We start from the raw sequence: 16,058 nt of genomic DNA, 5'->3' as shown, positions 1-16,058 counted from the left end.
AGGTGTAAAGAAGAAGGAGGCAGAGTGAAGCCTGGGCTGTATGATGATGCTAATGCTCAGACACCGTCTGACCTGCTTTCTTATCAACCTCATTCAACTCAAGGCAGGGCTGCTTTCCAGCTAGTCCAGCTTTCAGGCTCAGGCAACTCTGTGGATGCTCTCGGACCAGCCTGTCAGGTATGAAGACCTGACCTGGTTCTTTCAGCAATTGGTTCTTTCTTTCAATTGCCATATATTGGTATACTGTTTACTCTTATTTGTTTAACTTGGTAGGCATAGTTCGGTAATGAGAGTTCGGTACATGGACATGACATACTGTGAACCTCCAACATTGCCCTCATTCAAAATCTGTGTGACATAAAACGATGCTGTAAATTCCAAAACCCCAAAACTGTTACTTATTCTTTTCGCTTCCCAAACTGACATACATCCAGTTAATTAGTAAAGGCCTTTTGAGATTAAACGCAACGGCTACTTCAGGAAAATGTGAAGAAGTGATGTGTGGGGCGCAACAGATAGCACCACTACCTCCTAGTGAGCTATTACACCATGTAGTAGACCAGGATAAGCGTGTCAGCTAATTACCGTGAATGTGAAATTATGGTGGACGAGCCCGGTAGCCTAACCGTGTTGATGCCATGGTAGCAATGTTGGACGAGCCCAGTAGCCAGGCTGTGCTGATGCCATTGTAGTGATGTTAGACGAGCACACAGACAGGGCTGTGCTGATGCCATGGTAGCGATGCTGGATGAGGCCTGTAGCCGACCCAAATATGCTTAACTTTATTATGTAACAGTGCCCTAAAGTCTACTTGAATAGATGCTAAAATGGAACAACTATAATTTTAATCATTAGATACAGTCGCTGCCATTTTCTGAGCTGGAAATATAAAGACTCTGGATCTACTGTTCAAAGGTGATGCACATATGAAGCCATCATATTAAGCCCTCCAATGGATTGGTCCTGTTACCCCAATTACGGTTAGCTAATCATGCTGAGAAGCCTGAGCTCACCCAGTTTGTGAGCATTCCATCCTCAGCCGTGTCCATGAGTGTGGAAAAGTTTGAACTCAGAAGGTCTTAAGCGTTAATTTTCAGAACTCTGGCCCGACTTGGTATAAAACAGCACACCACAGTTAAGCTTTGTATGTTTTATTTATTTCAAAACAGAAAATCGGAACCGTTGATACTTTATTTGAGATGATACATACTTGAATATTAGGAAACATGTTTGATGGAAAATATACAGAACTAAATGATTTCTGATTACAAGCTAACAACTGGCCGGCACACCAACAGCCTCTTTTTCAAACAGACATAACACAAGAGATAAGTGCCTTTCAATGCAAGTTGAACATAATTCCAGACCTGGTCAGGAATTTCCATTCATCAAGACAAATCATTTGTGCACTAAATGTTTGAGGGGGGGAAATCCAAATACAGTAACACTGATATTCTGGTTTACACGTGGATTTACTTCTAGCGTGTATCGCAATTCATGCGTGGCCTCTTCGACTTTACAGTGTGGACTAGGCCGCTGTCTTCAAAAGGACATGCACATTTTTGACTTGACGAATTAGCACAAATAAAAAAAAATCATAATAAAAAAAGACAGTGTGAGTCAAAAGCCTGGTTATAAATCATTGGTATTACGCTATACAGGAACAGTTCATACTTGCATAACTGATGAAATGCATCATTACATACCCTGAATCAAGTCTCGGAAAGGTGAGAAGATACATTTGAGGGCAACTGAGGTCTAATGATATTACAAAAACAAACAAATCAACAAACAAACAAACAAAAAAGTAACTAACACTTGACTTTAGCAAACCACTCTGGATTTCACAATCCGAAGACCCAACATTTGGCTCACTCTATGTTGAATTTCTGGTCAGCGTCTTTCATCTAAAGCAATGCTAGGCCTATACAGCACAATATCATCTGTATTTTTAAACTGTATTCATAAGCATTTACAACAGTAATTGAGTCAACATGGTCTATTACAGAAATACATCATGGGTTTCATGCCTTTTCGTATCCGCTTAACCTTTAATTGCAGTTTATTTCACTGGTTTTACGTCACTTTCATTCTTTCTTTCTTTATTTGTTACCAAGAGAGTGTCTTGACTGTTGCCAAAATCTAACACAGCGTGAGACCAACGGAGTCGCCCCTCTCCCAAACTACAAGTACTGCTCCCCTTTGTCTGGTGGAGAACTTTTAACATTTGCTCTGCAATTTAAAAGAAAAGAACATGTTTCAGTAAGCTTAACAGTTACAAGCAGAACCTGAACACAGTGGGGTTCTGAAAGATCTCAGGACGTCCACCGTTCAGAAAACCAAATGCTTATAGCTTATATATATATATAAAGGTATGTATGTTACAGAACATAAAATATGACATGGGATACAATAGCTTTTTGTTGTATATTTTCCTGTGTACATACGCTATGACATCGTAAATCCACCCATACTTCACACAAGACCATGTGTAAGAAGAGTACATATTTACAATGATGGGCTTTTAGGGGTACGGGACAAGGGAGGAAGGCAAGCACACAACAACAAAGGGCTAACAATGGTTCCACACACACGTTTTTATTGATCAGGTGCTGACGAAAGGCACGCAGCTTTTTAAGGGTGCAACGCAGGCTATAGCGGAGAGACAAAGGTCCAAATTTGGAATAGGTAGGTGGAAGTAGGGGGGAGGGACAGAGATAGAGTGGAGCTTGGACAGTCCTCGAATAAAGGCAGGGTAGGGTTGGTCAGTCAGGGAAACTAGTCTCACTCAACAACTCAGCCCTGAATTAGAGAAGAGAAGAAAAGAACAGAAGACAGTTGGAGAAGAACAGCATTAGAGGAAGTCAGGAGAGAGCAAGAGAGACAAATCACAAGACCTCTGGATTCAATTGGCTCCTCAAATGGGGTTAATTCATTAAGACACGTAAGAGACTGGCACCCGACGTGTGGAGAGTTAGTACAGAGGTTAAGAAAGCACACAGATTGCTGGTATAGGGCACCATACGCTGCTCCTGACATCATATTGATTCCCTGAGGCCACTGGGTTTTCTATATTTACTATATTTACTTACTACTGTAAGATGCACTGTTACTACAGGTCTTTAAGAAGAGGAGTTAGGAGCTTGACAAGAACTGTGTGGTGGACTGATGTGCTTCCATGTGATAAGTACATGTAGTAAGTTAACTACATGCATGCTGTTAATTGAAATGTACAGGGGATGAAAAAAAATAGGTAAAGCTCTGGTCCATTGCCTTATATGCTTCCTCTGTGATTAAAAGGTCAATGCAGGTCAATCTCCATTTCAGATCCTAGCAAAATACTGTCCCTTTTGGGTTGATGGGTAAAAAAATAGACTAGATTGCTAGGAAATAAATATATAAAATTCCAGTTTCCATGTTACGGTTGAGAGTGGTTAGGATTTCTGTATATTAAACATATTTAACATAATACAAGTTGGTATCACCTGCCTTTACAGTCCCTTAAGTTCTAGGTATTAACCATGAAAGCATGAGGCCCAAACTCCAAAGGGATGTGAAGTAGTACCCAAACAGCAAGGCCGGTCCTAGCCTTCCCTTTAACTTCATCCACTGTTACTCCAATTGTTCTTCCCTTATACTTGGGGTTCACCCCCACCTCTAACACACTATACATTCTGTAATGGAAACTAAGCTGCAAAACTCGCCCGTTTTCGAGTCAACATTCAACGTCACTGTCACGCAAAAATCTAAATTTTTGACGTTTTTGACATAAGTTGAACCTGGCAGTTGTTTTTTACATTGGGTCAAAGTTCCATGATGAATAGACCAATAGAAATGCTTCAGATTTCATTGTAAGATTTATGTTTGCATTGACGTCCATTGAAAGTTATGGCGGTTATGTCGTCTTCTGTGAAGTTGCCAATTCAGAGATACTAGGCTTGTGCGTGACTAATGGTGCATTTCTTTAAATACATTCCAGTATAACATATAAATAGCTCTAAATGTTGCATATGGTGCATTATTTGGGATGTAGAGGCCATAATTTCAGTACATTAGTATAGTACTGTAAGACTGAGCCGTTTCACATACAAACTGCATATAGACCTCCTATGAAGTCTAGTAGCAACAAACGAGCAATAGCGAGTTTTCACATTTTTAATATGCATGTAATGCTCATTCTTTACCTAAAACAAGAGGCCATAGTGATTAAGTTTTTTATGACAAGCCCCAGGACAGATGGCTGCTCTACACATCTTGTGTATTTTGCATATAGGAAGAACCAGCACTGCCAGAAGACCTGAAACTACATTACACTGAGGCAACTATTCGGAGTAACAGGGTGGTATAAACAAGTATTTGGAGTTTGTTCTTCACACTTATCCAGTAATGATACCTAGAACCAGTTGGCTGGTTCAGAGATTTAGTTAGTTTAGTCTTGGAACTTACCATCACGATACCCAAAATAATCACCTACTATGTTTGAGCTTGATACAAAAAGTGTCTGTGTTTGATGAGCCTTCGTTTAGTATTGAAATACTGTGTATTAACGTGAGGGGTAATACTCTTCAAAATGAAGTGAAATGTAAATGGTTCACTGAGCTGCTATACATAAGGTGGCACCAACACATCTGCATTTTGGAGACAAGAGTTAGATAATTCACTTTCCGCTATTTCAAGCAGACGTGTCCGGATATTTTTGCAACCATGATTTTTTTGCATTTTTATGTCTGGCCCCTTTAGGTGCCCCTTTAGGTGCTTTGAGGATCCTTCAAGAAAAGGTTTTTAGAACAAAAAGGTTCCTCAAAACACTTTAAGAGGTTCCTCCACAGTTTCCAATCGAACCTCTAAAGGTTCCTCAAGGAACTTATACTTACTTAAACAGTATAGCAGGGGTTGCTAACACCTTGATGTTAAATTCCTCAAAGTACAAGTATAATGGCCAAAATAGAGCTAAATTCAGTGTGAGAACAATAACTAAGACTGTGTTTAAGCTGTTTTCAAACAGCAGGCCTCCAAAACTCGATTCCAAACACACACTTAACACTTTGTGCCAGGAAAAGAAGTTCACAAAATTCATTTTAAAAACTTTTTGTGACCTAGACCACCATGTTTATGTGGACAAAAGGCCAGAAATACAGAGAGAAGGTTAGATTTTAAAAGAATATCCGGATATGTGTGGACAGGGCCTTAGCCTTCTTCTTAGCTACTACTATTTGTCTCGTGATGCATCATGCTTATTGCAAGATGCGCAAAAAAAGGTAACAAATGGATTGTTCTCAACTGCATGCAACGTTCCCTAGAAAGTACGCCTCTCCTGTGTGGATTTTTGCAGTCTTTAACTATTTTTCCTCATGGAAGCCAAAGCCTCACTTCCCACAATGGATCGGTTGGAGCCCCACTAACTGGTCAGCATGGACATAAATAATGTCCCCTAATGTTTTGAGAGAAATTGCCTGCGCTCAAGCGGACAGCAAAAAAAGCTCATAACTTCTGGTCTCCTCAATGGAGTGTGAGTGTGGCCACGGCTGGTGAGGAATGCAGAACTTTCAAACAGAGCTCCAACCATGCAGGCCTAGCCAGGCCAGGCCAGGCCAGGCCAGGCCAACAGAAAGGCGCTGCATGGTTCTAGCTTTCGTCCCTTTCCTATATCCCTTTCTTGTTGGGGTTGTTTGCTTATTATTATTTTCGGTCTTCGACTAATCTTAAACTTGGGCCGACTCCAGATTGATTGCATGATTTTATGAAGGCTAAGAGGGATTTTGTGCATTTTTTGAGGTGCTTTTTTTTTTTTTTTTGGCTACACTCGTCATGCTTGGTCTTTTCAGCTTGGTTGGCCTTGATCACGGAATGTTTGAGGATAGTCTCCCCAAAACAAATCTCACTTGGTCCCAAGTTAATCTGTGAATTTGGAAGTGTTTTTAAAATGTTCTCATTCAAAATGACCTATAAGAGTGAACTATCAAAGGACAGTGCATGTCTATAAAGTGTGTATGTACTCATGGCTTGTGGTGTGTGCTGGCAGAACCATAAAAGAGGATAATCTACTTTTGAAACAGAGCTGCAATCGTGGTAAAGGGGGAGGAGCTCTGTCTCTTGTGCCCATTTTGTCTTGGTTTGATGTAGCTGTAGTTGTGTTTTTTAAACGTACTCCCTGGCTGTAGAGGGTTGTGATTGCCGGTAGTACTGCTGCCCTCTTCTGTCCTCGTTGGCGCAGGAGCAGCAGAGGAAGGAGCCGCCCAGCATCGTCAAGCAGGCCGCCGCCCACCCCACAAACAAGGCGGAGCCAAATTCATACCTGGAACAGAGGGAGGAGCTCGACTTACTATGCCAAAAGCACACTGAGGAACTGCTGTTCAGAAAAGTTTGACCCCTTTAGCCCATTGCATTTTCTACAATATTAGCTTGTACTGCTGTAATATAGGGTAGAGCCATGGCAGGGTTTGTGGTCTTTTGTAAGCATATTCAATAGATTAGACTTTATTTGAAGGTAGCCTAAAGTCTAATCTATTTACTATTGGTATATTTTATAACACATAAATAAGCTTTAAAGCTTTGAATAAGCTGTTTATTAAGCAATTTTACTTTTTTATGACCAGCTTATGCCTGGAACCACAAGCTGATGCAAGTGGTGACTTATTTTTAGTTGTAGGCTTCTTATATCAATACAGTGTTCCTTACTACATCTTATGTCATCTTGTGATTACTGGCATAGGCTGTCCATTAACATTCCCGTGTTGCTTTATGAGTATGTAATCTATTGCTTATGCACATGGATAATATTTTTACATAGTATATATATTATACATACAGATATCAAATATCACATATAGGTACAGATATATAAAATACAAACGGGACATTACATATAGATGCTTACAGATATATAAGACATGTAGGACATATTACATATAGGTCCGTTTAAATATATCTAATATATGTGGGACATTTTTTTACACTTATGTGCTTATGTAAGTATAATACATATATGATATGTAATTTTTACATATCAATGCTTTGGTAAATATATATTAGTAGTGGCATTTGACATCATTTTGTTTTATAAATAAGTGCTTACATACCTTATATGTATTACATATGGGATGTTTTTTTTTCCCCCATATTGATGCTTTCAGATATATAATACACATGGAACATTATATTTATATATAGATTACTACAGACATATTATACATAAATGATTTTATTTTTACATACAGAAACGTACAAATATAAGCTACATATAGAACATATAGTATTACATGTAGGTGCTTACACATATATAATAAATATGAGATGCTATGCTATTTTTACATATATGTGCTTACAGATATACATATGGGACATCACTTATATATATTATTTCACTATATGATATTATATATATATATATATATATATATATAGTTATAATAGTTATATTACACCTATGGTACATATTATGTTTGTATATAGGTGCTTACAGATATAAAACACGTGGGAAATGTTATTTATACATATAGATGCTTTACTATATGTATTACAAATGGGACATAGGTGCTCAAAGTTGGAGGTTTCAGCACCAAAAATGAAAGTTTCCAAATGAAAGTTTGAGCTTTTTCATCTTTATGTGTCTTTCCCTTACTTTGGCTACAGCTGTTTATGAAAGGCCTCAGAGAAAATGCAGAAATATTACAGCGCTTATCATTTTCAAAAGAAACGACTATGATTTGTTTTTAATTGTTGATGAGACAGAAGTGTCAAATAAGTATCAACTCCTTACCTGGCATTCACAGGTGTGTTGGGGTCAAAAAAGTGATAGGAGACTTGTGTAGCATACCAGGACACAGACACCAGTGTGCAGACACCTAGTGGTGAAATACAATCCAGGCTTTGTTTAATATAAAGGCGCAGATCATTTTGCTTTGTTTACATGCATACTGCTGAACTGCCCACTTCCTGTTTACTGCTGTCTGTCAGCAAGGACATAAATGATACTGAGGCCTGAGACCCCAGGGAAACCACAAGTTCCAGTTAATGGAGGAATGATGAAATGTAATTAAGGAACTTGTTTACTGAATCTGACTTACGGCAAATGGGAATGCGATGCGCTGTTTTTCTTGACTCACATGTGAAATAGTGTAGTTGCACTTTCAGAAGCTCTCCAGGAATGACAATGGCAGAAACCGCTACTAGTATCTAAGCTGATTCGTAAGATTCAAAACACATTTAGCCATTTAAAAGCTTCTTTTGAATACTAAACGAGAGGATCTACAGCCAGATTTGAAAATGATTTATACTTTCATCTAAGTGTATATATTGGAAAGACATAATTTCCAAAACAAAAGTGTCCTGAATGTGGAAAGTCCAGACAGAAACAGAGGAAATGTATGAGACTTTGTTAAGTGCTTTTAGCAAAATCTCAATGTTCATATGTTTAATTAAGAGACCAAAACTGGGTCTTTGTTTACCAAGCTGAGTGTATACATGTACTTACATTAAGTACATTTATATAATACACATGTAACAAAATATTATTACCTATAGGTAATGTTATATGTATTACACAAGGCAGATATTATTTCATGTAATGCTACGATAAAGATATGTAATACATATGGGACATGTTATGTGATCATATATGATGTATATTATCATATACAAGTACTGACATACACACAAATGAGACATATCACATATGTATTATATATCTATAAGCACATACATGGCAAATATTGTCATATACTGTATAAGTACTGACATATGCCCAAATTGGACATATCATTACATATATGTGCTTACAGATATATAATACATATGCTGTGTATTATCATCTACAAGTAGACTACTGACATATACCCAAATGAGACATTTCATCACATTCATCACATAGCTGTAAGAGCACATATGACATATATTATCATATACTCAAGTATTGACATATACCCAAATGGGTCATATCATCACATATGTATTATATATCTATAAGAACACATGGCTTATATTATCATATACAAGTATTGACATATACCAGAATGGGACATATCATCACATATATGTTGTAACAGATATATAATACATATGGTGTATATTATCATGTACAAGTATTGACATATACCCAAATGGGGCATGCATTTTTACATATAGGTGCTTACAGATATGGAATACATCTGGGACATATACTTTTTTACATATAAATGCTCACAGATAATACATACATAATATAAATGGGGCCTATTACATTATAAGTTCTGTAAAGTGCTGTAAAATCTGTAAAAACTTCTTTTCAACCAAAAAAAAATCAACAAAAACATGTCATTTGAACAGTGTTGCCCAAACTCACCTGCGAGTAAGAAGAGCCCTCCTCCAGCCACAGCGATTTTGTTTTTGGTGGACGGGTTGTTGTCGCCCACCTTGGTGCACTTCATGCCCACAACGCTCACAATAATGGCGATGAAGCCCATCAGCACTGAAATAACCATCAGTGCTCGGCAGGTCTGGATATGTACTGGGGAGATCATGAAGATAATTAACCATTTGAACTGCATTAACCACTATTATTTGCTATTACCCCTGTAAACCCTTGGCTATAACTATTTCAGCTATGAGTCTTTGGTTATAGACTCATAGCTGAAGGTTTAGGTCTACATACAATTCCTTGGGGTTTAACAGGTTAATCTTATAATGTATTTTGAAGTAACGACTATAAAGGAAAACGTTAAAATCCTGGCCCACGACCAGGTGACCAAACATGAATATTTTTTGGCGGGAAAATCTTATCCTATCTTTATTTCACTGAGGTAAATGTATAATGCCTGTATGGGTTTTTACTGGCTGTTTTTGGCGCCTTATGACTGTGCCGTTATGACTGCATGTAAATGAATGTAAATGGTCTCAGTTCTGACTGGCTGCACTGTATTCTGCCAAGTTCAAGAAGCAGTCGAGGCTGAAATGTGCAGTAATACCATCTTAGTAGTAAATTCAGTGTATGTATGTAATGTAAACTCCAGTCCAATCTGAAACACTCCTTATAACTTCAATGTGAATGGGCGGGGCCAAACTGCTAAACTGGGATAAATGCATATTAGTTACCATATATTAAACATATGGGTTGGATTATCAGGTGAACAGCACACTTACTCAAAATCTAATCCAATCTGAACTGCTCCTTATTGCTTCAGTCCGATTTGGCTGATTTGGTTTAATGGTTTAAATGCGTTGGTTTTCATGACATCACAAAAATAACGAATTCAAAACTGGCTCTTCAGTTTTCACTACACTTATTGGCCGCGTGTCGAGCGCCTGAGCAGCAGCCACTCCATCGAAATTCCATCGTTAGCCCACGCGGTTTTCAGTGCATGCATAACGCCGTAGGAGGGTCATTTTTACATGTTTCACACAGAGGGGATTAGTGTGGCTTTTCCCACAAAGACGGATTGTTTTCATGGCTCTGTCGACCCTTTTGTATGTGGCCGATGTGTACAACATGCTAGTCCCACCTACAACAGTGGCTTCTTAACGTCTACCAAAGAACAGCCAACAGAACTGCCCACTGGCTCTTCTTTTCTTATCTTTTCTCTTTTCTTTCTTTTTTTTCTCACTTTCTCAACTTTTAACTCTGTCAGAGGCATAGAAACCACCTCCTAAATAGCCCTGTCTTGGCATCCAGGCTGACCCTGGCCAAGTCCAACAGCACCAACCCGAAAGAAAAGACAACGAGTAGCTTCATACATGAGACGGAGCAATAAAATACGTGCCTCGACATTTCAAAGATGAGATTAGAGAAAGGGAGCTGTCGCCTAATGTTTTGATGTTAGATTTATGTGCTCTGAGGTCCCCTTTGAAGGAAGATTTGAAGATTTTAGTGGCGAATAATGGAGTGTGGTTTTTTTTTTTTTGGGTTGGCCCTTCTTTCATCCCCTTTCCCTGGCTTTATTTCTTGATTTGTATGGAAGGAGTCTGCTTTGACCCAGCAGGGTGCTGCTTTGATCCTGAGGTCCTGTTTGAATAGGAGTAGTTAGGTTTGGGGTTAGCGGAGGGGCGGAGGCTGCCTCCCACAATCCACTAGCCAGTGCCAAGGTTGGCCGTGCCTGGCACAAACAAAGAAAGGCCAGTGAGCATGCACTTTGGCAGAGCACATACTTCAAGAGGATGCGTGTGTGTGTTTCGGGGCATTGTCCATTGTCTGGTTGCTTGTGGGCTGTTTTTCGGACGTCATGTCAGTAGAAGCACCTCTCTACGCATTCCTCAGAGGGAAGAAATTGACGTTTTTGACGTCACCGTGTCTCTTTAAATATCAGAATTCCTCCGATTGTTCATGCCTAAAAGTCTGCACACTAATGTATCGCATTTTTGCACATTAATAACACATGTATAACAGTATATTTACATACTGCGATTCTGATATGCCTTGGTCAGTTGCTCACAGCACATGTCAGGTTTGATTAAAGGCCTTGTTTAAAAAAGGCCAAAGTCAAGATTAGGTGTTACAAATATAACTATATTTATATATTGTGCAGCTGTAAGAAGGAACTGATTAAGGAGCATTTTATGAGTTAGCTTAACTTACTTTAGTTTTAATTTTTTGCTTCTGCATTTCTCAGTTCCGTCTCTACTGCATGATGTCTCCAGCCTCCAGACTGGGAGGCTCTTGACAATGGAGAGCTGAGCCTTGCTGGGATTTAAACTCACAATCGCCTCACCCTTGATGAGCAGCAGTTAGACCGTAGGGCCGGTTTAGAGCTGTGAAGTTACGCCACATAAAAACACAGCTCTGAGTAAATGTACCTTTCCCTTCTTTCTTCAACACAGAAATGTAGATAGCTTCACAGCTCTAGAGGGGAGTGAATGCCTACCTGCCTGCTTGTCAGGAGGCAAAAGATCATAAGATCGAATCCTGTTGACACAAAAGCCATCCATGGTTAGGGGTCTCAGAAAAGGAAGGCCTCCCTCAAGTTTTTTCTTGGATCCTGAAATGTTTATGGGTTGAAAGCTCTAGAGTGGCACAAATGTCTTACTGCTTGCTTGCCAAGACACTGGAGGCCATAAGTTCATGAAAAACTTTTGACTAAAGTAAGTTGAGTTAACCCAAAAAACACCCTGTTCTATTATTTCAGGTTGGTCTTTAGTTTTTTACAGCATTATCTCAATATAGAGAATACTGAAGAGTTTCATTCCCATGCTTTATAGCCTATCCATCTGCAAGACCTTTGGTCATTGGTCTATTTTATGCACATATTAAAATAAAACAAAATTAACTTAAAAAAACATTTTTTTTTACAATAAACAATAATAAATATGACTTCTACATCCTTTCTATACAAGTACACCGATTCTTGTGTAACCTCAACCTTAGCTTCAGTTTTGAGACTTATTTTGAATCCTCTCTGGCCTTTCCAGTTTTATGCCACATTTGCATGAGGAGGCTTTGTCCCCACTGTCCAGTGGTCAGCTGACAGCACAAATACTACCAATTATTCAAGAGAGGACATCAGAACCGCTGGTGAGAGGACAAACAATGCAGGCCTGTAGGAGGCTGTCTGTATATACATAAGCTAGAACATTGCAGTCACTATCCATCCAGATGACCTAAGAGTGGGCAACAATAGCACTAGCAAGGGAGGGGACAGTGGAATCAGACGGTCCCATCACCCTTTGTGGATGAAGGGTTGAAGATTCCAGCACGAGTTGTACAGTAATCAGCCCCGGAGACAACCGGGGGCTTCGGCCTGCGTGTGCTGAGCCTTTATTTAGCTAGAGGTGGCACGATACAACCTTTTTCTTTCCGATACTGGTCTATTGAAGTGTCGTCTGATACCGATCTGCACCAGGATTTTTGCTGATCCTGGAAAAATACGACATGATATCCCAACGTGAAGCTAGCTTAGAATTAAGCCCGTTTGAGATGATGTGATAATGCGATTTATGCCTAGTGTATATGTTGCCATTACAGTTGGGCCTATTAAGATACAGAGAAACAATGCTGGTGTATTGTTTGGGGACGTGTGTTTAGCATTCTGGACATATCCCTGGCATTTGCCTCAACACTGGCCTTTTCTTCTCAAAACAACCCCTATTCATGACATGAGGACAATAAGCAGTTTTTATGACAGCGATGTGTGATATGAGGCTGCAAACTCATTTCCTGGGGAGCATCTGCAAACATATTACACTGTGCACTTCAAAGCTGCTAGGAACCCGTGAGAAGTATCCAGCATCCAGCCCTGCCTAGTGGAGCACTGTCACAGTATCATAAAAGTGACTGATGTGGGTGTGCCACTATTCGTCAAAATACGTCCAGCTAAATGAAATGTGCCCCTGAGAAATGAGCTGTAATGAACATGTTTTATGGACATATTCTACGGATTACTGAGGGTGATGAGCAAGAAATGACTGCTACTCATTAAATTCCAATCAGCACGCCACCACAAAACTGACAGTGACAGTGGCTCTAAATACTGATTAATAGTCTAGGAACGGCATATGCGTTATTTCAACACACTGTTGTTGTTGTGAATGACGGCTTCGCTGGGGTTGCCTGTGTGTCACATGATGCTTTAATTAACGTATGTCAACCACTGCATATTTTAATTTGATGGATCTTACTGAGTCGATTGAACCCATATGCTTGTGCTAGTAGCAGAGCTGATTACATTTTCTTTTCCTGTCTTTTTTCCTTCCTCAGCAGGGTCTGGCAGAGTTAGCTGGTCTTAGGGTCAAATGATAGGAGGAAGCTTTAGGATAAAATCTGCCAAAGTTTCCTATGATAAACTTCCCTGCAGTTCTGTACCACGTGATAGCTCTGCAAGCATTTGAACTTTGTTAGTAAAGCCAACCCCAGACCTCAAGTTACTCAGTTACTCAAGCAATCTCAAGCAATCCCAGGCAGTCTCAAGCAATCAGAAATGTGGATAGTAATAATACTTACTATCCAGGGAGAGCAGGGAGTCAAATATCTTGCACTGCACCTGTCCCGTACTCTGGGATGCACAAGACATCCAAAGGCCTTCGTAGAGCCCTACTGCCATGATGATGGCGTCCCCAGCGTATGAAGACTGCTTCCACTGGGGAAGCACTGTGGTGGAGATGATGCCGATCCATCCTCCCAGAGCCAAGAAGTAGCCCAGGAGCTGAAATCCTGAGTTGGCCATCCTTTCTCCCAGGCGTTCTTTGTTGGGCTTTCACTCTTGTATGAAGTAGCTTGAGTTCAGTAATTTGGTCTTCTTACAAGTCAGGATACAAGACACTGCTCTACCAAGACACCTGTTCCGAAGAGGCACTTTCCCATAAAGACATTCAGACGGTGTCCTCAAGGTTTCCCAGGCACTTCAGGAAGAATCAAATTAAAGAAGCGAAAGCAAACAGTTTCTTTCTCTTTCCAACTTTCTAGTCACTTGCTGCGTCCTCTTGTCACTCACGGCACCTTCAGTAAATGGCATTTGGAGGCGTCTCCGCTTCTGTCCCTGGGACCGGCGTCAGGCAGGAGAAGAAACGGCCCCTGTGCTTAACAGGAGCTCTTTCCTTCACTCCTCTCAGAAGTGTACCCCAGCCTTGGGCTATCAGAAGTAAGATCTCTAGGTGGCCAGAATTCTCTCTTAGGCTCGGGCTGAGAGCTGCTTTGGAGACTGCATAGCTGCTCTAGTCACACTCCAGTAGGTCGGGATGGTGCTTGGGGGGTGGGCCGAGTAGCAGCAATAAGGGAAAAAATAGAGGGAGTACTTCAGAAGGGGGAAAAAAAAAAACAGCCTTGACAAGCTGAATGCAAAAAAGGGGGCGGAGAGTCAGGCCTCTTAGAGCACTCAGATTGTCAGCCCCTTTTAAGACACGCCCACTAAAAAGAGAGCAGTGTTCTGCTCATCAAACCCATATGATACTAGCAAAGCAGAACCACAGAATTAGGAGAACCTGGAGTGTATGTTGTAATCCCATAATCGCATCTCAGCCCTGTGAGTATGGTTGCAAGCAGGATGGCTTCAATCCACAGGTTGCAAAAACTCTTGAAGCCAGTGGGAAAACTAGCCGGGCACAAGAGCAGGGTGTTAGCGTCCCAGAGTCAGTCATTTGTGGTGCTCCATTTGCATCTGCTTTAACCGGTCCTGGAAACCCCACAACAACACACATAAATCAGCCCATAAAACGGTGTCCTCGTGAAAGGAGGTGTCACCCCCAGACAAAACCTCCTGCTTTTGCTGGAGATTTAGAGGCCGGTCTATGATAGCGCTGAGTATCTCCATGGGAACCTTGTTCAATTTAATCCTTGAGAGAGCGTACTGGAGAGAGAGTGTGGGTCGTAGAGTAAGGAAAGGTGGCGCCTTTGGATTAGTCACACTGTAATGCTGATCAAGTGTCTTTTTATAGGGCGCAAAATATTGTTAAAGGGCAAATATCATGAAAAAAAGACTTTTCCTCACATATCTGCTGTTCTTTATTATTCATAATGGATTGACCAATAGAAATGTTCCACAATAAAATGTTTTTGCATTGACTTCCATTGAAAGCTAAGACGATCTTTGTGTGAAAGCGGTGATATACTTGTCAATTAAGCCAAAAGCAGTTTAGCCCTGCCCATTCACCCTGGCTGTTTTCATATTTGAACTGTTAAAGTATCTGAAGTGGACTTAGACTCCACTAAACAGCCCCACAAATGAACCACGGGGGCTGAATAAGGTGCTGTCATTATGACCAGAGGATTGCTAGTTCGAATCCCAGTCATGCAGCTAGCCATTAGCAGCCGGTGCCTGAGAGAGCACAGTTGGCCTTGCTCTCTCCAGGGTGGGTGGAAGGCACATTTTCCCCACATCGCTCCAGTGCAGACCCCTCTAGGCAGTGTTGGTCTATGCATCAGTGGTATCCCTATGTGTGGTCGCATTGCATTGCCAGCAGTTAGAAAAAAGAGGTGCTGGCTGGCTGCGCACATGTTGAAGGAGGCGTGTGCCGTCTTCACCCTCCCAGTGTTGGGAGCATTGCATGTGATAGGGAGAGAATATGTATGGGTTGGGTAATTGGCGTTCTAGATTGGGGAGAAAATGGGTAAAAAATGTGGGTCCGCTTTGCATTTTGCTTAACGTATAGAACCTTGTGCC

At 40.5% G+C, this 16,058-nt stretch overlaps 1 protein-coding gene across 2 annotated transcripts; it reads right to left on the bottom strand.

The window, feature by feature from the left end:
• Nucleotides 1-1,135: 1,135 nt before the first annotated feature.
• On the bottom strand, nucleotides 1,136-14,897 carry cldn19 (claudin 19). Of its 2 annotated transcripts, none has more exons than XM_072666173.1 (5): nucleotides 13,904-14,897; nucleotides 9,320-9,484; nucleotides 7,760-7,844; nucleotides 6,149-6,295; nucleotides 1,136-2,802 (listed from the first exon to the last, which is right to left on the bottom strand). In XM_072666173.1, exons 1-5 carry the CDS (start codon nucleotides 14,124-14,126, stop codon nucleotides 2,766-2,768), a joined length of 657 nt encoding a protein of 218 aa, XP_072522274.1. In that variant the 5' UTR covers nucleotides 14,127-14,897; the 3' UTR covers nucleotides 1,136-2,765. The 2 variants fall into 2 exon arrangements, with proteins under 2 accessions (XP_072522274.1, XP_072522273.1); XM_072666172.1 differs by having other exon boundaries at nucleotides 1,136-2,232; nucleotides 13,904-14,895.
• Between the last annotated feature and the right edge of the window lie 1,161 nt (nucleotides 14,898-16,058).

Source organism: Salminus brasiliensis, chromosome 21, assembly GCF_030463535.1.
Source record: "Salminus brasiliensis chromosome 21, fSalBra1.hap2, whole genome shotgun sequence".
NCBI lineage: Eukaryota > Metazoa > Chordata > Actinopteri > Characiformes > Bryconidae > Salminus > Salminus brasiliensis.
The sequence above is the reverse complement of the archived record's forward strand: the minus strand, read 5'-3'. Positions and strand labels throughout refer to the sequence as shown.

Excerpts from the sequence above, each read along its gene's own strand:
- cldn19 (XM_072666172.1), bottom strand. The coding sequence starts at position 14,126 with ATGGCCAACTCAGGATTTCAGCTCCTGGGCTACTTCTTGGCTCTGGGA. Across the intron at positions 9,485-13,903 it reads CTCCCTGCTCTCCCTGGATA|TACATATCCAGACCTGCCGA; the intron begins GTAAGTATTATT and ends TGATCTCCCCAG. Across the intron at positions 6,296-7,759 it reads AACACACCTGTGAATGCCAG|GTATGAATTTGGCTCCGCCT; the intron begins GTAAGGAGTTGA and ends CCTCTGTTCCAG.